Source organism: Anguilla anguilla, chromosome 7, assembly GCF_013347855.1.
Source record: "Anguilla anguilla isolate fAngAng1 chromosome 7, fAngAng1.pri, whole genome shotgun sequence".
NCBI classification, from domain to species: Eukaryota; Metazoa; Chordata; class Actinopteri; order Anguilliformes; family Anguillidae; genus Anguilla; species Anguilla anguilla.
The window spans coordinates 7,732,446-7,759,482 of record NC_049207.1 but is presented as its reverse complement, the minus strand read 5'-3'; the positions used below and the strand labels follow the sequence as shown (position 1 = coordinate 7,759,482).

General features: G+C 45.1%; 2 protein-coding genes across 2 annotated transcripts in view; one reads left to right on the top strand and one right to left on the bottom strand.

Moving 5' to 3' along the window:
- The first annotated feature begins 28 nt into the window (after positions 1-28).
- Positions 29-15,217, top strand: tmem110l (transmembrane protein 110, like). Its single transcript, XM_035426840.1, has 8 exons — positions 29-512; positions 4,626-4,674; positions 4,897-4,992; positions 5,473-5,594; positions 8,658-8,770; positions 10,945-11,028; positions 11,192-11,320; positions 14,092-15,217. Exons 1-8 carry the CDS (start codon positions 353-355, stop codon positions 14,221-14,223), a joined length of 885 nt encoding a protein of 294 aa, XP_035282731.1. The 5' UTR covers positions 29-352; the 3' UTR covers positions 14,224-15,217.
- A 1,093-nt stretch (positions 15,218-16,310) lies between these two features.
- itih5 (inter-alpha-trypsin inhibitor heavy chain 5) overlaps positions 16,311-27,037 on the bottom strand; it is a 13,179-nt gene continuing 2,452 nt past the window's right edge. Inside the window, exons 4-14 of the mRNA XM_035426839.1 lie at positions 26,977-27,037; positions 26,512-26,774; positions 25,853-26,022; positions 24,399-24,515; positions 22,977-23,148; positions 22,146-22,455; positions 20,746-21,332; positions 20,006-20,059; positions 18,855-18,971; positions 18,047-18,424; positions 16,311-17,374 (exon numbers count right to left, since the gene is read on the bottom strand). The exon at positions 26,977-27,037 is cut by the window's right edge and continues 47 nt beyond it. Coding sequence (XP_035282730.1) covers positions 17,052-17,374; positions 18,047-18,424; positions 18,855-18,971; positions 20,006-20,059; positions 20,746-21,332; positions 22,146-22,455; positions 22,977-23,148; positions 24,399-24,515; positions 25,853-26,022; positions 26,512-26,774; positions 26,977-27,037 — 2,552 coding nt within the window. The 3' untranslated portion in view covers positions 16,311-17,051. The remainder of the gene's footprint in view (positions 17,375-18,046; positions 18,425-18,854; positions 18,972-20,005; positions 20,060-20,745; positions 21,333-22,145; positions 22,456-22,976; positions 23,149-24,398; positions 24,516-25,852; positions 26,023-26,511; positions 26,775-26,976) is intronic.

Here is a 27,037-nt window from a genome sequence, read left to right as displayed (position 1 = left end):
GCTCGTCCTATTTGTGGGAATTCGGCTGCAGGAGGTGACGTCAGAGGCCAGGTTCTGTTTTGTTGATTTGAAAAACATGGGTGCTCTGCTCCCCAACTTCCACTCAACGTTCTTCTAGGAGCATTTATTCAGTGTAACATTCCAGTTAATTTGCTCATTAATAATCGATAACCGTGAATGCCGGTGTAAACGGATCCGATTTAATGTTTTTTTAAATTTGTTTTTAGGGATCATATTTCTTTAAAATCCAAGGGAGAGAGACTCATCCTTCTTTGTTTGGTGTGGAGTGTTTTTTTTTTGTTTGTTTTTTTTTTTTTTGCAACACAAAGTGGATATGTATGGATTCAATTGAATGTTTCTGATAAAAAGAATGTACAACAGCCACATAATGATGGCTACTAACATGTCTGAGGCATCCAATCCTCATGGATGCGATAACGGAGCACTGATGGACAGATTCGGTGTGTTGATCCAAGGTCTACTCGCTGTGGTTGCTTTCAGCACTTTGATGTGTGAGTATCGTTGGTGGAAAAGGGAACTTTCTTAACGGTTTCTTAGCGACAATGTCCCGTTTCATTTGCATCGTACGGAGGCTATTTTCTTTGTCTCCCCTGAGCCGATAAAGTAACAATGCGACTCCTGGCAAAATGAAAAGCAAAAAAGTTCAAAGGGATATGACGCCAACACGTGGCCATTTGTTTGTGTGTTTGCTGTTTGGCGGAATTATTCATAGTTTATAGTTCTGTGTTATGAAGCCAGTGCCGAAATACTACATTTATAATGTCACGAACAATAATGCTAAATTCTTGGGGAATTTGTGCGCGAGAAGAGTAAATAAAACACACATAAACAACACAAAAAGTGTTTGGAATAGACTTTTAAATTGGTCAGAAAAATCTGAATAGAATCTTCCACATTATCTGCTACATAGCATGTTATTTAAAAGTAAGCCTGACTGAGCAGTGGTTTAGCTGATAAATTTAGGATTAAGGAACATCAATTATGTTCAGTGGTCGCAAGAATGTAATTCTGAATGTAAAGTCTATAGATTCCTGTATCTTGTCACGGGAAATCTGCCACTGCCCATTTTCTTACAACTGTTCACATTTGTAAATTGCAAAGGTAATGAACTCTGGAATACGAGAGATTTTAATCTACCACGAGTACGTCGGCAACTCTCAAGAGATCACATGACTGATTTGACTCATTTTACTCTATGCAATGTGGCAGGAAGTACCTAAATGTAATTGTCCCGGAGTCTGCTCAGCATCCCACCGCCAGCGATGTTGCTGCAAAGCATATCAAATATGATGGAATATCATCCATTCTGCTGCCAGTTCCGTTCATCAATGTATTTTGAACACCGCCGTTTCCTTGCGAGGCAAAGCGCCACACCAAACGGCTCCTTTCGTGTCATAAAATGTTTGGGCTTACATGTAATAGTAATGTTCAACTGCGCCGCTTGTTTTTTGTATGACGCTGTAGTGCAGGGCTTCTCGATGTTCCTGTTCCTGGCGATCTGCCATCCTGTAGGTTTTCATGTCAGCCCTAATTTGGCGCACCATTCTACCAATTTGCAGCTCAATTAGATCTCTCGCTGTGGAATGAGGTGTGCTCTGTGCTGGATGGAAAACGTACAGGGCAGTTAGGCTGTATCTCCAGGAACAGGGTTGGGCACCCCTAGTGGGTTTGCCACCCAATAGGGAAAGCCTGTGTTCCACACCCCCTTCGAAATTAAAGTTGTGAGCTGAGTCACCTGACTATTATATATGTTCTTTTTACTGACTGGAGTTAATCATTTTTGAGTAATGGATTCCTTCTCAGGAAAGATTGTGCAAGCCACTGTCTGTTAGTTTGTTTATGACTTGGCAATTATTGAGTTATTGTTATTGTAAAGTAATTATATATGTGTATGAATAGTTAAGGATTGCGTGTGTATACATTTTTGGTATGAGTATCATTTACTGAAGGATAGCTCAGTAATTCATAAATCATGGACTTCAGGGAGGTTTCTGGGTTATATTTCCAAATGAGATTATTTTGTGAAGCTTTTTGCTCAGTAGAGATCTGTATGTCAAACCCCTTAACAGCTCCTTTAACATTTAAAAAAATGTTTGCTTGATGTTCTTCTTTTTCATTCTATTGTCGACATACACATAGGTCCATTTGAACAAGCTGTGGGCAGCTATATCCATTCTGTAAGATTAGCCTTATTATTTTTGTTGCCAGAATTGCATACTTATCTCTAAGTGACCACCCAAATGTTAGCACAAAGTGAGCTGTCTCAGAGCAGTTTAATTTATGCATCCGCTCATAATACCATCAATATATCCTTTCCTCCCGTTTTTTAACATGTAGTGACAAAGACAGAAAAGGCCAATGCATTTTTTTAAATCCTGGAATTTGTTCAATTTTGGAAGATCTCGTTTTGATTCACAGAGAAAAATGCGTCTTTCCTAATATGTTCTCTGTATTTTCAGTGAATTTGAAATAGTTTTCAGTACCTGACGTGTGCTTTTTAAGGAGGGATTTTAAAGTAGAATGAAGGAAGTTAAGCAATGGCTCCAGTGTAGTCTTTGGGCCTGTGCTTTATTCACCACACAGCAGCAATGTAAATGGTAAATGTACTGCATTTATATAGCGCTTTTATCCAAAGCGCTTTACAATTGATGCCTCTCATTCACCCACGCACTCACATACACCAACGGTGAAAGGCTGCCATGCAGGATACCAATCCGCTCATTGGGAGCAATTAGGGGTTAGGCGTCTTGCTCAGGGACACTTCAACACACCCAGGGTGGGGGATCGAACCGGCAACCCTCCAACTGCCAGACAACCGCTCTTACCTCCTGAGCTATGCCGCCCCTTAATGTCTGTTACAGAGACGTTTACTGTATAAGGAGCGCTGTCAGCTGGTCTTCAAATGTTTCAGGTTTAAAGGTGTAAACTTGCTGTAAACCACTCAACCTTGCGGTGAATGCTGTTCTAAACGGCATGGTCATATTACGTCCCTAGTTCTGTAGAATTTTGTAGATTTTAGGCTGTAATGTCTGTATTTGATTGGATTCTGGCATGCACAATAACTAAATTTGCAATTGCTTGACACTAGAGGATAGAGTCTGATATGTTTAATGGGCATACATGTATAAAGTGTGTCATTAGGTATATAATCTATAAGAAGAGAAATTGCGTGAGGCGCATACAAAGTAAATGGGTTTGAGGAATTCTAATGGTTTCAGAATCAGTTAACAAGAGGATAATGCATTTAATGATGATCAAATCTAAGAAGTGAAGAGGGTAATGCATTTTCAATGGTTAGTGGAAAATCAATATCCAGGTGACCTATGACCAGTTACTTATTACTAAGAAGATAAATATTGAGACAGCATTGGGGTCAGTTAATGGTTAAACTGGAGTGTTTTTGTGATGTCTAGGGGTCAGAAGATTGGAAACCTGCTGAAGTGTTCACTGTAGGCATGGATGGCTGCGTGATCTGGATTAAAAGCTGCATAGAAAATGTTCTCTCTACCTTGCCCGTGAAAACATTTCACAGTGTTTCTGTGGCTTTGCAGCAATAGGCAATCACCTTAAAAGACAGACTGTCAGAGATGAGCCCAAATACAGTTTTGCCAGCTGAAGGTCAAGTATATGGAGTAAATAAGCCCTGTCCTGTTGTGGAATTGAAAATGACCTTCTGTTGAAGCCGTGCACTAATTTTAAACAGGTTAGTCTCTCTGGCGAAGGAATGTACAGTTTCTTCCTGACTGCACACAAATTGCGCCCCTTTCTGAACGATTTAAGCAGTTTAAAAAATGTTGAGCAGATAAGACAAGGAAGCAAATGTTGATGTTGAGCCCACAAACCTCTTCCACCGCCGCTGAAGAACGCAGCTTTTTATAGAATCATTTTCCTATAATATCACTGGCACATCCTCCCATTGACTGATGACTAACCCCTCCCACGATTCAGAGCCCTTGGACACCGTTTCTAGGTCATGCATGTGGTGCGCCAAACTGGCATCCGTCACCCTGTGCTTTTTTTAAAATGTGCCACGACCAGATATTCCGTTGCCAACATCTAGTGGGACGCCATTTGCAATGGCATATTCCACAGTTTGATATTTTTCAGGATGGGGGGAGTTGATAAGTATAGTGAAGCTTATTTTTAGTTGATGATATGAGGTTGCCATGGGGCCTATTATGACATTTCATTTGTGTGCCGTCTTGGTTAGAATATAACTGTCTTAGGTCTGTGGGGTTTTGTTGTCGTTTATTAAATTAAAACTATCTATTCTAACTATTCCAGTAAGGATTTACCTGTAGTAATTATTTTGCTGCATGGACCATGCAAAAAAATTGAATAAAATCCCAAGATTGCAGGATTACCAATACGTGAAATAGATTTCTTTTTATAAGTCCTAACAGTTATGGTCAGCATATTGACAGCATTGTAACTCCATTATAAGGGTGATGGAAGGGGTTTTAAAAATCTGAAACACTTCCTGTTATACAGTCCCATTGATATATTACATTACATGACATTATATCCTTATATAACTTGGTAAACAGAGTTGTGTATGAGGAAGTGATGCTTCTCCTCACTTAAAACCTGTTGGTTCTTTGCAGTGAAAAGGTTCCGTGAGCCTGCAGCCATTAGAAGACCGTGGAGGATCTGGTGAGAGCCATTTTCTTTTTCTTTTTTTTTTTTTAAGCTGTTTTACACATTTGTCCTGTGAGCAAAACTGATTGTTTCCTTATTCAGATTTCACCATATTGCCACAAATGTTTATCTGCATCCTTATACCTGTATAAAAAATGCTTTTGTGCCCTAATGAAACCAAGAGAAGGCTGTTTATGAAGGTGTTTTTTGATGCCTGATTCTGATTGGTCCCTCAAGGTTTTATGACACGTCGAAGCAGGCGATTGGTGCCCTCTTCATTCACTTTGCCAATGTCTTTCTCTCCACCCTCACCAAGGAGGACCCCTGTTCTCTGTAAGTGTCAAATGGACGATCCACTCAGCACATTTGCATGTCAATCTCGAGTCTCAGCCAATCACGACCTCTCAGCTGTAACTACTGACACGGATGGAGCTGAGCAACAGTAGTCTCATCACAAAAGACGAGACTCAATTGCATCAGACTCATCCTCTCCACTAACTGCAGAACCAATAAGAACAGACTCCCCTCTGTCTCTGTACTTGCAGATCCAAGGATCACTTACCCAACTCAAATTCATAATGCATACACTTTTACCCATATTCTTGTCACAAACAGAAACCATAAAAACTGGTCCTGTGTCTATACAAGTTAAACAAAAACATTAGAAGCGAGATTGCTACTTGTTTATGTATGCTGCATATATTGCTTTACATGTAGGAAACATTTTATGAAGATACTGTTTGATTATGATCAGGTATGTGTCTGTGTCGTAGTTTTTAAAAAAAAACTTCCCACTTCCTGTTTTCGGCTTAGTTACCTCATGAATTTTCTGCTGGATGCCACAATGGGGATGCTCATCATTTGGGTAGGCGTCAAGGTGGTGTCCTGCGTGGTGGAGTACAAACAGTTAACTCTACTGACCTTTGGCGAATATGGTAAGTGATGAGCTCACAATTGTGGGTTTAAAATCCTATGTTATTAAAAAGCAATATGGCCACAGTGAGCCAGTGAATGTGTTGCCTCTGTGCAATATGCAAATTAGTCCAAAGTGACAACCAATGGGAATATTGGCACAAAACTTGCAACATGTGTGGGGCCCTGCACATTAAAGAATGTCCACATATGGCATGATGACACGTGAAGAAACATGGCTACCTTGTGTCAAAGAAAGCCCATTGTTTCAGTTTTACATGTGATGTACCAACATTTATCTGAAACCGCTAGACCAAATTTCACAAGGATACCCAGAGAAAATTATTCACTTTATTAAATTTATTGTTTAAATTATAAATTATAAAATAAATTAAATTTATTTTAAATTTATGTTTGGCCATATATGCGTCAACTCTCTTTATTTCTTGTTGCTGCTCTTAAATACACTGCTCAGGGATAAAGGCCATAATGCAAATAATTCAGACATTATTACTCCCTCAGTGGAGTTTTTGTAACTGTATACTACTATATACTACGACTTGTTTTACCAAACAGATTCCAAATATTTGGGATTTTTGTATTTTTAAAAGCATCGTTTTTTCATACCAGCAGATGGCGCTCTCTGTTCCACTAAAGATTATCTGTTTTGTGCAGGTTTACATATTACCACTAGAGGTCAATAAATGTACTGTAAATAATATTTTGGGCCGTAATATTGAAAACAAAGTGAACATACTGATTTCAGATTTTCTTTGTCTCAAAACTGCCATATGCTAACTAATCTGTACCCTTCCAACTGTCCCCACACTGCCTTGGCACATATGAAAATATTAACGTTAAATGCCATCTGATGCTGCAAATTTGTTGTTTGCCTTTTTGTGTTGGACTTTAATTCTGCCTTATATCCTTCACCAAATGACAGTAGTAAACAGATCAATGGTATCCCAAAATCCCAAATGCTAAATGGTAAATTATGCGAGTGACAGCCATCATGCACACTCACCCGCCAGCCAAGCAGCGCAGTCATTGCACTGGAGGACGGCGCGTCTTAAGCAGGTGGAACACGCTCTGTATATGGTGGCCCATACTTGCCTCGGTGTTCACTGGGCCTATAAGCAGTTTCGGCTGCAGCAGATGGCTGCTTGTCACGGCTGTTTAGATCATCTTTCCACTCAGAAAGTGGCTGTATCCAGTCTATGAGCAGGGCGCGTAACACATCGCCCTGCTAGCAACTCGTAATGGGCAAGCCTGGTCTGACCGACTCTGGGCATGCTAGCGAATGCTACTCACTGCTTGCTGCTTCAAAGTCTGTAATTCCCGCCGTTCATTCCCTCCTGCCTTGTATAATATCGTTCTCACAGTATTCGGCAGTGGGTTCTGTGCCATTTTAGTAGTGGATTCCTTCTGATTCATCGGTGCAGGGGTGAGCAGAAGTCCGGAGGGACTCGTGCGGCATCTGGGACGGGTCAGCTAGGGCGAACGGGCGGAGGTAGCGGAGCGAATCTCTCCTCGGCACCGTGAACTGCGCGGATTTGTGCTCCAGCGCAGCGGGGCCGCTTGAAAGCCGGGTTTAGCGGGTCTTACACGGCTGCCCGTCTGCATGTGTATGAAATAATTCCACATGGCCGACGCCACCAGCTGTAAATGCGTCACGTCTCTCTTTCAGTAACATGAGTGCTTATTTAAAACTGCCACCAGCTAAATAGAAACATTTTGTGCTCCACGGTTTCATGGTGCTTTAATTAGTCATGGCTGGATTTGATATTTATGGATGGATTCATATTAATTGTATCTTTAAGCACAATCATTTTTTGCTGGATTTAATATTTTGTCATTGTTTCTTTAAGCACATTCATTTTTGGTTTCTTAGTCTGACCACTGCACATCCAGGTGCTGTCATCTTTGAATAATTTCGGAAGCAGAACTAAGAAAAAATATCAGGATATTTGTGTAGCCCATTTGATGTTCCATTGGTCCCTCCATGTTCTTCATTCAAAAATAAACCAAGAGCATTATTATAGAAGGGACAAACTGATAGAGCTGCTAAAAATTTTAAAAATGCAATGTTTTTTTTTTTCTATCCAAGTTCATTTTTTGCTGTTGGGTGAGGCCACTTTTTAGCAAAGCATCATTTATCCATGTACATGTTGAATATTTCTATTCATATTTACAAGTCTTTTTGGCAGAATTCGATGGTGGGTGGCACACATGGCCGTGACCTTGGTGCAGAGTCCTGTCGTAGTGACACGCTACATGGTTCCCCATTTTAAACTTGCGTGTTGTCATCCCAGCTCCCTCAATTCCGCCATTTTCCAGTCATTCTGTATGTCACCTTCACTTGCCGTTAACTCGACGGCCATTTTGAATAGTGTGGCATGTACCGGGCTTAGAGTGAATTATCCCTCTCCGAAAGCCTTTACAGCGCTCGTTCATCATGACAGGTGACCCTGTCACTAGACGGTCCCCGCTCAATGTATGGCTATTGCCCTTGAAAGAACCGGTTCTGTTTGACAAAAGTTGTTTAAATAAGGTGGACTTAAACCTTTCAGCTCTTCGTGATGTGGAGGTCCTGGGTTTAGGGGGTTAGGGGGGGAAGAGAGGGGCTGTTTGTTTGAAAGGGCTAGATTGTCTGGGGAAATGGGTGCCTGATGTCGTAAGGCAAGCGAAAGAGCTTGCGTCTTCTATCAAGAGCCTGTTTTCCATTTACATCAAGAGTAATGGGCTGATAAAATAATGCGCATATCGTGCAAATTTTTTTTTGTAAGAAAAACTTGTTCTTTGTGTGTAAGTGGAGCCAAATGAGTGGTCGGTATTTGATGGTAGTATCTCTTTCCAGGTTTCCCTCATTGGCTGCAGTGGGGGTCAGGCATTAGTGGTCAGCGCGTGGTCAGTGTGCAGTCAGTTTGTGGGCAGTGTGTGTGGTCAGTGTGCGCCCAATTTGTGGTCAGTGTGCAGTCAGCGTGCAATCAGTTTGTGGTCAGTGTGTGTGGTCAGTGTGCGCCCAATTTGTGGTCAGTGTGCGGTGCAGTGTGCGGTCGGTGTGTGGTAATGGTGTCTCTTTACAGGGGATCCTCCTCAGGCCGCGGCGTGGCTCAGCCAGTGTGCGGTTTATCTGCTCATCATGGTGCTGGAGAAGTGTGTGATCAGTGTGGTGCTGCTTATCCCTGGCTGGACCAACGTAAGTACCCACAAACCCCGTCCTCACAAGCACAGTAAAACACGTTATGGTGTCTCTGTGAGGTGGTCTCACGGCCCATTGGCATTGCGAAACTCCTTAGATGGAGAAAAAGCATTCTCTATGCTGTTATATGTGGAGAATGCATGAAAGCCAGGCCAGGTGTCTGATTTAATGTATGACAACAGAGTGGTGCGTGGGAGCGGAAACACAGGGAAGCTGATCCTTATCGCATCTTAGACATACTGTCTGTTAGTTAGCGTCCGCGATCGAGCCTTAGTTCAGAGTAACTTATATACATAGAGGTGGAGCTCGGCCCTGTTAAGTGTCACTAGCACTAATCCCAGACGAGCCCGTGCGTGCCAGTGCTTGTTGCTTTTCCGGCTAGCACTTCCTGGCGTCAACGACGTTTCGCTCGCACTTCCTCCCCACCTGTGCGTCTGGCCCTTCTAATCAGCTTGGTCCTCATCAAGCCAATCAGGATAAACGGGTGTGGCCAAGATCCGGGATACGAAGTTTGTAGTCAAAATATCCTTATCTTTACGGTGGGGGAATGACGTGAGCAACATGGTGGATTTATATAGCCTAGGCACAATTTTGAGAGACGTGGGCCCTTCCAAGCCCTGTTGGTAAACAAGAACACACAGTGGTGCAGATCCCCTCTAAGTCCTGTTACGCAGCCTGAAGCTGAACGGATAGTAACATCATCGTATGCATTATGCTTTGGTAGTGCCATTGTGAAACTGCGTAATGCCATGACAGTAAGCCTCATTTTGAGCTTGAACACAAAGTAATCTGAGCAACTAGAGGTGAATGCTCTGCAGAAGATGCTGCCGCGGCTGCAAAGATGTCCGCCGTCCTCTGCGTGGGCATTTCTCCCCGTCCAGACTCTGTCTTTGAGAACGCACTGTGAATGACCGGAGTGCTGGTCTGGATCGGCGCAGAGTTTCCGTGGTTACAGCCGCGTTTGTTTACTCTCGCGGTGCCAAATTGAACCTGGAACGTGACCGAGAAGACAAGGGGGCGGCGTTCACCCGAATACTGCTCTTGCGGGAACCGCGGTTTCGAGCGCTCCGCTGTGGGTAAGCTGGAGGCCAGACGCTCCCTCTAGTCCCCCGGCCTCTCCGCCCGTGGGACCGGAAGTCGCCGTTCTTTTTCTTTCCTTTCCCTTTTTATTCTCCTTTGATGTTTAACATGAAAACAGCATTTTGTTTTTCGGGTGAATGCGTCTGCGCAATTCAAACCATGGAGCCACGGGAAGATGCAGAATGCACCGGAGAGACAATGGCGATGCATTTTTTAAGAGCGTGGGAGCAATTCCAAGCATCCAGACGTTGTGGTCATGATGCCACAAAGGGTTTCTGTAGTTCATGCATATCCCAGAGAGCTGAATTCATTTTAGTTCAATATTTTATATAACGGTCTAAAATAAGCATCTTTGCAGTTGTTAGCTTACCTGCGCAAATACCATTTTAACCATCAGTCTTTTATTCAACCCTAACAAGTTTGCTTATCATGCACAAGGCCCATTTGTGCTTTTTAATTAAAATTTTTTATTTTTTGCGACGCATGTATGTTTCATGTATGTTCCTGCATTCCAGCCCAGCGTCTGCAATTACAGCACCCTCTCTTTGTCTCATGGGAGGGGGACATTACCCACACTGTCATTAACATTCCTCCCCCAAACATGAGGGCGCACCGAGTCGCGTTCTTCCTGGCGACAGCTTCGTGGGGGAGGGGGGGGGGGGGTCACATGAAACGTATTTCTCAAAAATACTCTCCACCTTTCAGTGCAGTGCTGTATCTCTGTGTGTGCGATGGTAGCCATCTTCTTCTCATTCACACTCTGCCTCTCCCTCCCTGAGTCCACAGGGCATTCCCCTGGAATCATTTGGTCAAATCACACACCTGCTGTATTGCAGTGAAGAGTCTGTGCAGCTGTGAGAAAATCTCAGCGAGGGAGACCGTGAGACAGACTTTCAGACAGAGAGAGAGAGAATGATGAGAGAGGGAGGGCACTTTTTTCAGAAAGGCAAAGTACACAGTATTTGGAAATACAGTAAACACAATAGTGTATGAATATGGATATGGAGCCCTTCGTCCACATGCCTCTATCCATCCGCTTGCCCCAGCTGAATGCTTGCCAGCTGGCTATAAGCAAACTCTCTGTGCTGCAGTTACAGGAGGTTCTGCTGGACCACATCCCAAACCCTCAGCTGGAGCTGGTCCTGGTCATGCTTATTGTACCCTTCTTTGTCAATGTGAGTACAGATGCTATGTGTGTGTGTATGTCTGTGTGTGTGTGTGTATGTCTGTGTCTGGCTGGCTGTGCATGCATGCATGCATGAGAGAGACTGTTTTCAGTGGGTACAACCATCCTTAATTTTTGCACGTTTGAGCGATGGTGTGTGCTCTCTTCACCAGGCTATCATGTTCTGGGTGGTGGACAGCCTGACGATGAGGAAGTACAAGAGCCTAAAGACCACTGAGACACCGCGGGACCAAGGAAAACAGACTGAGTCATCGCCCTGGGTGACCAATGAGGAATCGCAGGTAAGGCCCATAAATGGCTGTGTCCAATAACAGTCCTTCAAAGTCTTGTGAGTGGGTGGAACCTGCTTAGTGTCACAATCACAATAGAGCTACTGGTTGTAAAATAATAAAGTTAAACGAAAGTGCTGTATCTGCATGCTCTGAATGTCACAAGATGAAAATCCCTGTTAGAGTTTATGTGTGGCCCAGAATAGCATCCCCCCTTTGATTTTGGAGTTTGGGCTCTGACTGACTAGAATCCAAAATCAGAAGAATTTCGAGCACAGCCCTCTGGTAACTTTGAATCATGGCCGGGATGTTGGAGGAAGCGATCCTAGTGTCCCGGTCAGTGTCAGCATGAGAGGTGGATCCCACGATCCCTGGCTCTGTGTGGCTGAATTTATTCAATTTTTTCTGCTGTGCACCTGTTGGGGCCAACCCCCCCCTCCCCCCCCCCCCCTCCCCCCACATAAACACTCCCATGCTGGACAGGAAGTATCTAGTGTTACTGTGTGACCCGAACACGGCAAGCCTGTATGGTGCAGATCCAGGAAAAACTGAGTCAGCGCACTCTCCTTCCTTCCCCTTCATCTCTCATGCCCCTTTTTGCTCTCTCTCTCTCTCTCTCTCTCTCTCTCCCTCTCTCCCTCTCTCCCTCTCTCTCCTCACATGCACTATTTCCCTGAGTTCCCTGAGAAACTAGGTCGTGTGAATATTTCTCTTTGTATCATTCTCTAGAATATTTTGGAAACAAAACATTCCCCAGCATCTCAGTAACGGAAACTGTGTGCCACTGAATGTCCATGGGAATGAGTGACCGCCTGAATGACTCGTCTCCATGGCATGCGTCCCTGCGTTTGTTGCCATTCCGTGCCCAGGTGGCTCCAAAGGGCTATCCTCCTGACTAAAGCAGCTTTATGTATGAGTACGCCCCCTGGAGGGCGGGAGGTCAAACATCAGTCAACAGTGCTTTTACCGTTATCTCTCCCTGCACTACTTAAGTGTCGAAGCAGTGGGTGGTGTTTGGTGTGAACTTAGCTGGGGATTAACCTTGAACTGCACAGTACTGCTGTGGCAAACATTAAGGAACCGTGCATCTCAATAATGAATTATCCTTTCCTTCAGACCTTTTTTCAAAAAAAATTAGGACAGAGAATTAATGTCCACCTCCTGGTATTTGGGCACTTTTGTTCGCCTCCCTGGGCTGGATGACTGTAATGTTTCCCTTCCGGCATCGGGCTGAATCATGCTCAGTGTTGTACCCCCGCTTTTCAGTGACGTAGCAATGGCGCCATGTGAATGTGCCCAGTTCAGCCTCTGGATTGGTGCGGACCCGCCCCCCCCCGTTGACTGACTCTCGCTCAGTGTCATTTCCTCCGTCGCTGGAATCATAATAGCCCTGTGTAATTGCCCCACCCTCCTGCCCTCTGACAGAACGGGGATTTAAAGAGAGGGTTCATTCTCCGGCCCGAAGCCCACATTGCCCTCCTCCCCCGCAGAGGCCGGGCTCCACCAGCCCACATTGCCCTCCTCCCCCCGCAGTTGCCGGGTGCAACAAATCATCCATTTATCCCAGGAAAACCAGTGACATTTCGAACACGTTTCTGCCCGCTGATGTCGTGGAGATGGGATGGGGTTCAGAGATTGGTGGGGGTGAGGGGTGGGGGGGGGGGGTTTTAGGGTTGTTGTTGAGAGTGTTCCAGTTGAAGGTCATTAGCATGTCAAGTGGCGCACTTCAGGATTTTTTAAACGCGCGGAGGAATGTGGGATTTAAGGATGCCCGAAAGGTTTCTCACAGGGATTAGATCATCAGGAGGTCCGTGGCATTGTTTCGATCATTTTCGGATCTTTGGAAGAATTCCAGTCCGTTTCTGCGTGATGGCGCCATCCTTTTGGTGCCCCTCTGTGGGCTGTGGGTTTTTAACTTTTCTTCATATTTATTACATTTTTTCGGCTGTAATTTTGGCTGTCTGACATTCCATTACCATTCAGTTCAGTTGTGCTAGTGTTACTCAGGTGTCGTTCCGGTGTCCTCCCCTGTTTTACCTGTGGAAAGGTTGTGCCAGTGGAGGCTTTGGAGGAGGTCAGACATGCAGCTGCACATGAGGGCTTTCTTTCCACTGCCGTGCCTCCGGTTTGACCCTTGGAGCCTGCTTACGTGACTAGATTCCTCGATGAGATACTGTACTGGGGTATCCACAGCACGAAGGATCTGTGCTGGTCTCCCCTTTTCATCATGTGGACAATCCCGTCCACAGTCACATCCACAGTGACATTACTGGGCTATAAACCTTATTGTTTCTGTAGAAAGGAACATTTGCAGAACCCTTTATTCTGTGTGCCCTGCGTGTTTGCAGTTTTTATGGTTTCTGAGGGAGTTAAACTCAGGTAGTCGCACACAAATTCTTGTGTTGGGAGTATTATTAATTTGGCTAACCAGTGTGTCTGTGTGTGTGTGTGCGCGTGTGCGTGTGTCTGTGTGTGTGTGTGTGTGCGCGCGCGTATGCGTGTGCGTGTGTGCGTATGCATGTGCATATGTGTGTGTGTGTGTATGTGCGTGTGCATGTGCATGTGCATGTGCATATGCGTGGTGTGTGTGTGTGTGTGTGTGTGTGTGTGTGTCTGTGTTTCACTGTGTGTGTGTGTGTGTGTGTGTGCGTATGCATGTGCATATGTGTGCGTGTGCGTGTGCGTGTGTCTGTGTTTCACTGTGTGTGTGTGTGTGTGTGTGTGCGTGTGTGCGTATGCATGTGCATATGTGTGCGTGTGCGTGTGTGTATTGTTTGGCCCAGGTGCTGCTGATGGACGATCCGGAGGCGGGCACAGAGCCCGACCCTTCAGAAGGGGAGCAGGATGCTGCAGACCAGAGCTTGAACCCAGGCCTATCCGGGGGTATGCAGGCACCTGCCTGGGTGGTTGTGTAGGCCACGCCTCCTAACTCCAAACTCCAGAGTCCCGCCTTGACTCACAGAGGAGTCCCTCTTCTTCATGGGTAAACATAAACACTCCACCACAAACAACCAGAGTGAAACACCTGTGGGCAGTGTGGCTCAGAGGCAACCTGGACTCTGCACTGCAGGGCTTTTGGAGGTCAAAGGTCATTCGGTGTATCACAATTATGCCTTTACAAGGCTTATGTAACTCCACTAAGCTCATAGTGAATGGTGCTTCTTTTGAAACCGTGAATTTAGGAAACGTGTTTGATCGGACTGAACAAGTATTTAAATGACTTTTAAAGACACTGTTTTCTTGGTGTATACTCTGTGCTTCCAACCAAATATTTTCTCTGTTGAATGAATACTTATTAAATTGGTACCTTTATTTTGTCATGCTTTTAACGGTATATATATATTTGAGATGATAAGTTAAGGACTGTGGAGAAACGCCATTGATGACATTTTGTTAAACTCTTGGTGCTCTGTGTTTGTGCTTGTGTGTGTTTGTGTGTATTTGAGGGGGGTGACAATGGGCTGTTAGATTTTATTAAATGACACGAGCTGGGGGATTTGGTGTTTAGTATCATCGGCTGATGTGTTTGTGACAGGGCCAAATTCATTCTAAAATGAAAAGGTAGCTGAAATACAGCGTTTCCTCTTTGTTCAAAAAACGAGCTCCAGAGAGATACTTGCTCAGATCACACTTACACAAATGTATAAAACCTGGTTTTAGGAAGAGCATAACGATCCAGAATTGGTCCAGATGCATTTGAAGTCAGGAATGCCACATTAATTAAAGCGGGCAGATGTGTCAATGCGTCCTTTCATTTCACAGCAAACTCAAGATGAAAAAGAGCCTTGCGTTTCAACTTAAAGCCTCCAGTGAGCAATTCGTTTTAGACTTCAGACGCAGAGACAAATTAAGTTTAAGTGAAGCATAGTAAAGATTCTTTATGATCACACAAGCAGGTGTTTCCCCCACCTCTTCAAAATTGGCCTCCCAAATGTGTCCCAATATTGCATTCACAGTAAGTCTCTGTGCTCTCATCTGCTGTAGCTCCTCCAAATGGACTACCAGCTGAGACGCCCACTCCTGATCTTGTTCTTTGTGAAGGAGACACAGAACATACTTACTGCATACAATGGTCATACATACCAGTGGGTAGAAACTACGAGTGGGTATTATCTGAATAGTTGACAAATATTTTGCTCCTCCAAGTTGGTTTAATAATAGACAATATGGGGTTGCTAAATCGAAGATATACACATCAAAACATTACAAAACATCAAAACAGCTATTTTTATTCGTTTTTTTTTTGTCTTGTGCCTTTTTTGATAAATATCCCGTTGATATCTCTACAGTGGTGCTTATAAGAAATGTGGTGTGATCTGTGCTGTTGGCCCATACCGGGGTCAGTTAAAGCTTAAAATTGTGAAAACGAAGAACTTGCAAAAGAGCAGGAGCTCGTGAGATGTCGGGGGGGATAGCAAATGTCAAAATGCAGAGCAAGCGTTGGAACAAAACATGGCCCTAATTTTAGTCCATCTCATCAAGTTTAGTTCATCATTTCAGCGTCTCTCGAAGCCGTGAAAGTATTGTAGGACTGGTCTCCTCTCCTGTGCAGTTGGAAATGTTCTGTAGGGTGTTCAGGTTCATTTTAATTGAAAAGGGGCCTGAGAGACCTGAAATTATTTCCTTCATGTTTCAACATGTTTAATTCAAAACATCCCTACACATTTTTTTTCTATTTTGAAAGTATTAAATGTTTCAGCTAAATGTATTTTGTTGTATGCCTCAACGCAGTCATTTCAAAATTTACAAATTGTGCACAAATTGTGAATTACAAATACAAATGTTTTTTTTACATTTACTGTTAAGTCTAAATGCCATGTTTTTTTTATTTCTGAGATGGAACAAGTGTTATCACTTCTATCCTAAATAAAGCAGATTGTGATTTAACCAGAAATGATTTATTTTCTTATTCTTTAATTCAGATGAATTACAAAAGGCTGCTATAGAAGACTCTTTATAGATGCTATATTCTGTAGTCCCTTAATGACACTGAACTGCATACTTCCATACATGTGTACATTTATTTGAACTCTTCTTTGCACTGTGATTTATGCTATAAACATATGTATTGCAGATACACAGTCACAAACACATTAATTGCAAATTATAGTAAAATCAGAATGCAGAAGATTTTATTTGTTTTTTTAAAATGAGTTTTTTTTCCCCCTGGTTTTCTTACAATTTTCACAAAGTTATTGAAAAGAATGAGAGATTTATTTTAAGAGGAACAATTTTGGAAACTTACTTTTTTTTTTTGTTTTGTTTTTTTTCAACATTTACTGGGTTACAGCTGAGCACAGCTGCAGTATTCCTCTGTGGATGGGGTTGGCCTGGCCTGATGGGAAGACTGATCAGAGCAAGGCATTGTGGGTAGAGGATGGATTGATTAAAGCCAGGTGTTCTGTGAGTGTGCGTGCGGATGCATTGCGGGGGAACAGTGTGAAGGAGCAGTTGGCATTACGCATGTAAAGAACATGGAAAAGACCTGGGTCAAACATTTTACACAGTAACACACAATTCTGCATTCCTCTGAAAAGGTCTCTGGTAAAGAATCATCCTTGGTTGAAAAATCTCAGGTATTAATAACAAAACTTCAGGTTCTTCTTATTATATAAAAACGTATAAAAAATATACTTAAGTGTGTGTGTGATACGTATTCAGTCCACAGACTTGTGTGTCCTCCAGGAGTTCCTGAGAGTTGGAGGGGATGCTGTGATTGGTTGTAGTCACTGAGTGACAGAAGTCAGTTTACATGTTCGTTGGTCCCATGTGGTCTGTCCCCTGTGTCGAAGAGGTGTGACACAACGTAGTCCTCGTACTGACCGTCGATCAGCTTGGCCGCGTTGTTCTTAACAAACCAGCAGCTCACGGTCTGTGTGCCACTGTAGATTTTCCTGGTCTTCTTCACCACACCCACTGTGCGGTCCTTGATCTTCAGAGCGGGACAGGAGGTTGAGGTGGGGACGGTAGATGGGGTTGAGGGGTCCGAGATATTTTTTGGGACCTCACCCCCCGTGCAATTGCTAGCCAGCTCTGTTAGTCCCACCTCCTGATACAAGAATTGACCTGAAAGACAAGCATGGGACATTAGCACCACTCCACTAGGGAGAAGAGAGGGTTCTACGTGTTCTCCATCTGGTAGAATAGCTGAGGAAATCCAATTTAAAAAGAGACAGAGTCAAGGTCAATGGCCTCATTTTCCGGAAACTACATTTTAGTGTTCTACTATACAGGATCTTTGGCTCATCTGGGCTTTACTAAAGCAGTTCAGAGTAAGTGCTTGCCAAAGCTTTCAGGCAGTGAAACAGCATTGGTATAACTGTGACGGGCTCTTTTAGTTCCATAATGTGGTGTGGCACATTCATCATGGTTGAGGTGCATTCACGTCTTGATAAACCAGGAAAATATTAGTTACTAAATGGTACAAAGACATAATCTTCACAGAATTTTAAAGCATTTCTGTCCTGCATTTCCGTTCGTTTCAGACATAAACACGTCAATCCTCAGAGTGCAAATAGTTTCCCAGTGGTTTCAGGAGCTGAACATTGATCATACTGTATGTTCTGGAACTACGCCTGAGATGTTCACTAAGCATGCGATCATTGGCTTCCTCTTGCCACAGCATATTATGAGACTTTACTATTAGTGCTTCCTTTCTTTTCTGTTCACTACTAGTACATGAGTGAGGCTTATACACCCCGACCCTCCACCACCCCGTGACCCTGCGGCTATACCTACCCAGCAGGCCGTGGGAGTCCTTGGACAGCCCCTTGCTGTTGGAGATGTAGAACCCCAGGTGGTCCCGCTGGTACGGCGCCGGGTTCTTGTACTGGTGGACCAGGACGACGAAGCCGACGGTCCCCTGGACCGTGACCGTGACGTTCGACCGTCCGACGATGGCCACGCCCAGTCCGTCGCTCTCCACGGCGACCGTGGCGTCGCAGGGCAGCACCAGCCGGTCCCTGCCGTCCAGGATGACCTTGCGCGGGGTGATCTCGATGTAGGCCCTCCGGGGCCGGTCCACCACCACGGTGATGGTGCTGAAGTAGGTGCGCTGCTGTTTGCGGCTGTTGGCCGGCGCCGGGGCCCCAATCAGCTTCCCGTTCACTGTTACCCCTGGAAACCGGTAAACAAACCCGGAGGCATTCGGTGGAGTGTCCACACAATGTGCGCATGACCTTGAAGGAATAATTTCATTGTTCCTGAGCTAATCCAAAACATTATACGTAATAATAATATTAATAACCATCATCATCATCATTACCATCATTACAGTCATCATCATAATCTTTGTAAAACATTAATACAAAAAGATAAGTAATTTTACAGAAGGAAAAGAAAAAAATAACAGTGTATTTAACCCCTTTATTAACTATGTAGACTTCATTACCTTTCCTGTTATAATCAGTTACAATTACAACTTGAACGCAATTATTGCTTTGTGCAAAGATATTCCTGTCATAAACAGGAATTTATGATTGCTGATTAAAACCATAATGAGCTTTTTTTGATTAACAAACTGCCCATCAGCCCAGAGCACGCCCACCTGAGTGCTTGTGGTCAGACACCAGTCTCAGGACCTGTCCTGGCTCTCCGTTGATGTTGAAACAGACAGTCAGCTTGCTGAGGGGGAACTCCACCACAAAGTGAGGGTCACCATCAGCTGGTGACAGAGACACGGGGCAAATTGATATTAACTCTGCCTGGAGTTTTTCTCTGAAACATTCAAACATCCAGTTAAATTGCAAGGTCAAACTTTACCAGTATCAATCAACAAGGTGATCGACTAGTTCCAGAATAGCTTAGATGACGTATGAACAACCAAATGTATTTTTTCTTCTCCATTTTCAGACATTTGACAAGTCACGTTCTCTATGTAAATGCTATACATTTACATATAGGGGAAAACAGAATTAATTAATTGGAAAACACACTGACTTTATGAAAGATTAATGGCAAATTATTTCTTTCACACAACAAAACAGAGGAAACAAAGTCATTTAAGCCAGTGGTGCTGCGCTCTACTAGAGGAGTCCTGATAAAACATTGTTCATTCAGAGCACACTGACCATGGCTGTGAACTAGAATTCCAGTCAAGGTGGGTTGTAATAAAGACCCAGGCCAAATAACAGGTCATTTTCTTCCCCTGAGATCAATTAGCCTCACAGGTTCACAACTGTGTCATTCCTAAATGAAGGCCTCTATCTGAGAGAGCTTGAGAAAGAGAGAGAGAGAGAGAAAGAGGGAGAGAGAGAGGGGTCTGTTTCTCCTCACATTTCGGAGCGACATCCTTTCTCCTCACTGCGTCTCTCTGTTATCTAGTGAAGTTACGCAGAGGTGGCGGAGTGTTGTGAAACCGTCGGCTTTCAAGCTCCCAGACCGCGACCGGGTTCTTCAATTAAGAGCCAGTAAACAACAAGGCCCAGTCCCCCTGTGTTCCAGCGCAAGAACGGTGTCATTTTAGCAGGTCTCGATAATTACTGTCTGCAGCGTTCCTAAATTACAAGGCTTCGCAAAGTGCAGGATGGGAATATGGCGAAGCCGCTCTCTTTCAGGTCTACACTGGAGTCAGATAAGAGGCCAGCCAGAGACAAGGAGAGCTACAGCTGGTGTCACCGTCTGCAGTGCTACACATTCAGAACTCGGCAAGGATTAGACGGGAGAAAAATGAGCAATGCACAACGGAGTAGGGTCTACCTGATGTTTTGGAGATGGTGATGGCTTTCTTAACTGGTTTCCTCACAGCTTTACCTATTGACAAAAAAATTGTGGAAGAAATATATACAATCCTTCAGAAAGAACTTTGTATACTTAGCGTAACTGAAAAATATTTGTTTCCAGGTGGCTGTTTCCTACAGTTGATAAATTGATTTACTGGTCAAACACTTTTTCACCATAAGGAAAGCAACAGCAGATTGAACAATACCTGAAGGAATAAAAGGACCTTGAATTTTATGTTATTAGGAAACTCAGAAGACACACCTGGTTGCATGCAAACAGAGCTCTAGCTTTTGTTTGCAAAGGGTTTTGCGGAAATGACATTTGTAGGCACTAGTGGGTGACCACTGAAATCTCGCCTGTTCACTAGGAAACAGTGGAAACCTCGTCTGCTTTCGTTTGCACTTGTTCAGCTGACAGTTGCTTTTGTCTAAAGTGACTCTCAGCCTCACAATGGCAAACAACACCAAAAACAAATAACACTGGTGACTGCAAGCACCAGAACAGAGTAGTCGGCACTCCTGAAAACTAACCAAACACAACCACCACTTAAGTGAATTAAACAAGCTGCAAGTGTCAAATATGTGTAAGGTAAAGGTATAGATCTCCTTTGGTGTTTGTGTACTACTGCAGGTGACTGATGAAATCTCACCTGCTGGAGAGGTGAGGAAACGGTAGATCCCTTACCTGGTTTTCCAGGTAAACAATAAGGCCCTCACCTGGTTGCTTGGTGTTCCTGTGGAGGCTCTGCGGTTTCCCCTGGGCCTCGTCCTCCAACGGCTCTGGGGTGGCGGCGGCGGCGCTGTCCGGCGCGGTCTCGTCCAAGACGGCGTCGGGCGCCTGCACGACGATGTTGGTGAGGGGCGTGAGGAAGTTGTAGGCCAGCGACAGGTTGGTCACCTGCTGGGTGAACTCCTCCCTCTCCTGGCTGCCCTGGCTGCGCAGCCGTGACCTCAGCCCGTCCTTGACGCTCAGGAAGCCCCACACGCGCTCGGCGTAGTCGTCCCCCCCGACCCCCGCCGCACCGGCGTCCGCCGCCGCCGCCGCCGCCACCTGCTGCTGCGTCTCTCGCTCGCGCTCCTGCAGCGCCACGTCCGTCTCCAGGACGATGGTCTTGTCGCTGCTGCTGGCCGTCACCTGCACGTGCAGCAGCTCCGAGCTCTGGTTGGCCAGCTTGCCGGCGATCACGATCTCGGAGCCGTTGAAGTAGTTGGTGAAGAAGTTCTGCGTCACGTACTGCACGGCGTCCTCGGTGTAGCCCACCCGGATGTCAGACAGGAGAGGCGTGCCGATCTCATCATAGAAGCTGTATAAGGACAAAGACAAGGGTGACCATGCTGGGGACATTAAAGCCTGATGCAAAAGGCTGGACTACATACTGACCTTACACCCAAGCAGATACCCACAATGCCTGAGTACAGAAAGGAAGTTAGTACATTACTGTAGTTACACCAACTGATGGTAACAATTGCTTGAATGTGAGAGGCGGCCATTTTGTTTAAATGTAAATCCAGTTCGAGAAACTTTTCACTGAAGTTTAGATATGTTGGCTTACATGGTGAATGCTGCTATAGTTTTGGGGTAACTCAGTATCTCAGCTGTGACCCGGCTTGTTGTCAGCCTCATAACCTTTAAAAGCTGAAACTCATTAACCTCACCAAAACCGTGTGTGAATCCTTCCAGACTGCCCAGCTTATCTCCTAAATGTGTTTGCCTTCTGATTAACCACCGATAGGGATTTCACAACCACTTAAAATCCTCCAATAGACAGTGAGAGGTTTCCCTCTGCAGCTCCGCGCTTCCAACGGTATTTTTATTAGCGGCACCAACACACATTCCAGCAGTGGGGACGGTGGGCGCAGCAGCGCTGAGCAGCAGCAGCCAAGACCGCAGTGTAAAGGCAGCCCTCAAAGCCCACGGTGTGGAGCGGCGCGTTCAGCGTCTCAGGACCATAAAAGCGAATGATTTACTCAAGCCGCCCCAAGCAGTGTTGACGAATACTTCAGCGGCAGAGGAGGACGAAGCGCAGAGAGAGACAGGAGAGAGCGGCGGCGCGGCAGAAAGGGCGGGAAAAAAACAAAAAAGCCGCGCGGACGGACGGACGGGCGAACGGACGAACCCCTTGAGCATGGCGCTGGCGTCGGCCTCCTCGCGGATGCGCCGCGTCATGCCGCAGTTCTCCAGGGACATGCGCTCCAGCAGGCGGTAGTCCACGTCGTTGCCGATGCCGATGGTGAAGATGCAGAACTGCTCCCCGGTGGCCGACTTGGTGTTGCTCAGGATGTTGGGCGACTGGACCTCGCCCACCGTCGGGCGGCCGTCCGTCAGGAAGATGATGAGCGACACGCTGTTGTGGTGCCCGTTTGTGCGGGACAGGTAATTGGTTAGCAAGGAGGAGCCGGCCTGGATGGCTCCGTTGATGTCCGTCCCTGGAGAGATGGGAAAATAGAGAAAGGGATGCTCCAGTTAAGCCTCGAGTGGAGTCATCAGTCTTTAGTATATACCTGGATGTGTCAAGAGAAAACTGAGAATATTTAAATACAGTGCAAGCAACAATATTATATAAAGTGATATAAATAGTTTCATCATTCACTTCTGAGAAGTTAATAAGCTGAAGGTTTTGTGTTTATGTTGTAGTAGAGTGGGTAGGGAGCTGGGCTTGTAACTCAAAGGTTACCAGTTCAATTGCCACAGAGGACAAGGCCATTATACCTTTCAGCATAGTATTTAACCTGCATTGCTTCAGTATATATCGAGCTGTTAAGATGGACGCCATGTGTGAAAATGCTAAAAGTTGTGTAAGTCTCTCTGGACAAGAGTTCCTGCTGAATGGCAGTGTGCAATGTAATGTTATTCTTATTACTGTTGTTGTTGGATGCAAATCAGAAATCCCATTGCACTTGGCAATCCGAGGCGACTCTGTAAACAATGTCACAGTGTGGGCGCTCACCTCCACTGGGCGAGATCATGAAGATAAACTTCTTTGCGTCTCTGATGTTGTTCGGTGTGACCCCCACCAGCCGGCCCGCCTGCCACACCTTGATCCGGTTGGAGAAGCTGACAAAGTTGAAGTGGTCATTGGGCCGCAGGTCCTTCAGGATAGTGAAGAGGGCCTCCTTCGTCTACAAAGAGGAACGAGGAACGTAAAAAACAAAAAAAAAACGCAATCCCCCCAGGAAGAGAGGTTTGTGGCCTCACTTTTGAACCGGTTCTTTCTGCAAGTTTCTGTGGAATCGCTTTTAACAGCTGAGCAGCATGAAGTCCAAAATGGGGTGTGTGCACTTCATCATCCTGAAATACCAGGCCAAAAAAAGTGTTGTCATGGCTTCCCTAACAAACATTTGTAGTTCTAACAATGTCGCCACATGTATAAAGGGTGCGGCTATAGAAGAACAGACAGATGTTTTTAATAGGGTGGACAGTGCAGTATATACGTTCTGATGAAAGCCTTGGTTCTGGTTAGCAAACTGAACCACCTGACAAAACTAGACTCCAGAACCCAGGCTACGTCAAGTCAGCTCCCATAATCCAGTGCGGGAATTCCGAGACCTGAAATGAGGGTCACAGAGCTGTGTGGAGCGAGAAAAAAAGCACTTTTGTCCCATGCCGGATGCCACATAGTAGCCTTTGAGGGTGAGAGGGCGGTTTGATCATCCCAAATTTTTCCCACAAGTCACCCTTTGAAGAAGCTGGGGGGGTAGGGGGTTTCCTCATGTTGCTGTTCTTAAATGCTCCAATCAGAAGAACAACACATAGTCTGTTTATGGTTCCCAGAAGTGCTGTCCCAGTTCAGGAAACATCCAACTTAGTCCATTCAACACCTCAAACCAGCAAAGCTAAGGGCACACTAGTGGGTGACAATGTCTGTACATTTAATTGTTCAGTGTCTTTTGCTCAGGCCCTGTCACGTCCAGCCTGCGGTGTACATCCCGTTTGAATGACGGAAAGGATCACCCTTGTCTCAATGGGATATAGTGGTTTTCTGTGCAAGGGTACAATGCTGAGAAGATGTTGAAGCAATGTTATAAGAATGCCGCGCTTCATGAAAGGACCACTGTGATCAGCAGTCTTGATTGCAGCAAAAACCCCACACACACATTGTGCGCTGACACAATTGGGCCAAAGGGCAAGAAAGATGGCTTCCAGGCTTGTGGAAGCTTGTGAACGCAAGGCTGTGGGTGGGTTGATTGATTCTCTCTTCTATTTTCCATCTGGCACATTCCCTTTATTCCCCAGAACAAAATGTGCAGAGCAACCTTGCAAAATATTACTGGCAATGACAGAAGACGCATAATAATCTAAAGCACAGCTACCTGCGATGGATTTTGACTGAGAATGGCCTTGTGAGCTGGTGCTCACGAAGCTGGCTTACCTGTCTCATTTTTGTCCCGACCATGGACGCACTGGTGTCGATCACGAAAACGACGTTCTTCGGCACCGCGGGCAGGTCCTTCGGTGCGAAGTAGTGCACAAAATGTCCGTTCAACACCTGGAACAGAGGGGGAGGCTTTTCTCTTAACCGTCCAAACAAGGAAGTGAGGTCACTTCGGCTTTCCCTCCACTACTGCAATGGTATGACCCAATGTGCCTGGATCATGCATAAAATATGAAAATAGACGTGCTTAAACAACTTAGCGCACTACCCGAGGGACACCAGAACCAAGCTGCATTTGCCCACGCGCAGGCTTTCTGGCCCCTGGTAGGGGGGGTTTTTTTTGTAACTGGAGCAGGGGTGGGACCGCGGAGGTCTGAGGGACCTCATAAGCCTCTGGCTTCTGACACGTGTTGGCCTCTAAGCGAGACATACGCTAGCTCCATTTACACAATGAGGTCCAGAGAGTAACACAGAGCCTCTTCTCTCTGAGAGTTAAAGGGAACCTCCACTGGGGGGGAAAAAAAAAAAAAAAAAACATGAACCCGAAATGCAGCGAATGGGAAATTATGAATCTTTTTCATTTGGTTTCATTTGTGTCAAAATGTTTTTGTTATTTGCTTTTTTTAAATCTTAGTTTCCCCTTTTCTGAATGGCCGTTGACTGTTCTTGAACTTTCTAGGTGGTTGATTTATATCAATGTAGGTACTTTCAATTGAAGCCCTTGGTTTCAAATCAAATAAGAAATAGCTGAAACAAACAGCCTTGGATACTGAGAACAGTCAACTGCCATTTCCATCGGATATTCCCGGGTGTGATGGCTGAAGATCCAGCTGGTCACAGGGCTTCTCTCTGGCGGTGCACATACAGCGGTTCATGACATCACAATGTCGCTACAACGCTGCAGAAACATGTGTTTATACTGGAATGGACACCTTTAGAGGACATGATCTCCCTGTAAACTCTACCGAGATCATCAATCAGTCTGCTATCTCTGTATAACAGGGACACATTGTAGGCTTTTAATCACCACAGACCTATGTTTAGCCCTCTACATATCACCTAGCTGTGTGGTTCTGGTCCTCACGTAAGAGGTCCAAATGGTAAAATATACTTTTGTTTAAAAAGGAAAATAGTACAATGACTAGAACAGAGAGATTATAATAATAATAATAATAATAATAATAATAATAATAATTTCCTAAAATATAAAACTCAACATATGAGAAGATTTAATAATATCACATGCTTCTGCATGATGTTGTGTGCCATTTATTGACAATTTCCTTGTATGATTTTGTATTTTAAAAACCAAAACCAAAAACACAAACTATTTCCAAAAGGGAATTCCCTGAAAAGATTAGTCTCAAATAAGACAATAAGACCTAAGAAATGTGAAAGTACTACTTTCAAAAATATTTATTTTAACATCAGGCACTTCTACAAGACCATACCTGTACATCGCCGATTCCAAGCTCTCTCTCCACATCATATCGGACAACAAAGTCTCCCAGAATGCCGTTCGTCGCGATCCTGGCCTGCTGGACGATGTTGGGGCTGAACGTGATCTTGCAGAAGGTTTTGTTCTGTTTGATCACCGTAGTAACGGGAATTGTGGGCTTGCCTGGAGCGAGGGAGGGAGGGAGGAGGGGGGAGACACAGGGAAAAAGAGGAAAAATACACTTGAACCGCCCTCAGTATCAGGGTAGGGGTCACATTCCTGTCTAGATGAAATAGCTTTTTCCGGGACCCGAAATGTCAATTCCACTTGCAATGAACAATTGGCTCCTCAACGACTGGCAATCAGACTGCATTTTGCCTTTGCGTCAGCCAGGAAACCCGCCGCCTGAGGCAACAGATGTAAATTTAGATTGTGTTAAAATCTAACTGAAAGACTACAAGAAATCGACCATGACCACATCATAACCGCCCTTTTTCCAATTAGGCCCGGATCACAGCTTATCGCACAGTGGGAGGAAACGATACTTACACAGGGAAACATGTACTTCCTGAGGGACACAGGGGCCCAAATGAACAAAAAAAAAAAGGCAGCCGTTTCAGAATCAAACGCTCATGGCGGCCCTTCGCCGCCTCCAGGTCCCGGCGGTCGTACCTTGGGTTCTGGCCCCGTTCACGGTCCCGGGGCCGCCCTTCCCGTTCCGCAGGGGCAGCACCTCCAGGCGCTTGATCTCGGAACCGTCCACGATGGTCACGTCGACCGACAGCTTGCTGACCAGCTGCAGGGGACGGAGGCTGGTCACGTGCTCGTACTTCCCCAGCCGCCTCTGAAGCAGCTCCTCGTACGTCAGCAGGAACACCGCCCGGTTCTTCCCGGGAATGCTGGCGGCAACTCGGAACGTTTCCGTCTCGATCTCACTTAGGGAGGAAAAAACAGGACTGTTGCCCTAAAACCAGCTACTCCAATACACTGGAAGTGTGGCTTTCTTACCGTAAGAATCGTAAATTACACAAGTACAACATTTTTTACAAGAGGGAGAAAAGTGATATCAGCTTTCTTACAATTTAGATGCAGCCCAACAAGTTGATGTTGGGATATTCTACACACAGACATAGATACCTCTGTCCACCTTGTTCCTCTTTCTGGCGTTTGCCATTGCCCTCCTTGACCTTGACCTTCT

What these genes read in the sequence shown, in the direction of transcription:
- tmem110l (XM_035426840.1), top strand. Translation starts at nt 353, where the DNA reads ATGTTTCTGATAAAAAGAATGTACAACAGCCACATAATGATGGCTACT. An exon ending in ACTGACCTTTGGCGAATATG is followed by an intron (nt 5,595 to 8,657) that starts GTAAGTGATGAG and finishes GTCTCTTTACAG; the next exon opens with GGGATCCTCCTCAGGCCGCG. An exon ending in TTATCCCTGGCTGGACCAAC is followed by an intron (nt 8,771 to 10,944) that starts GTAAGTACCCAC and finishes TCTGTGCTGCAG; the next exon opens with TTACAGGAGGTTCTGCTGGA.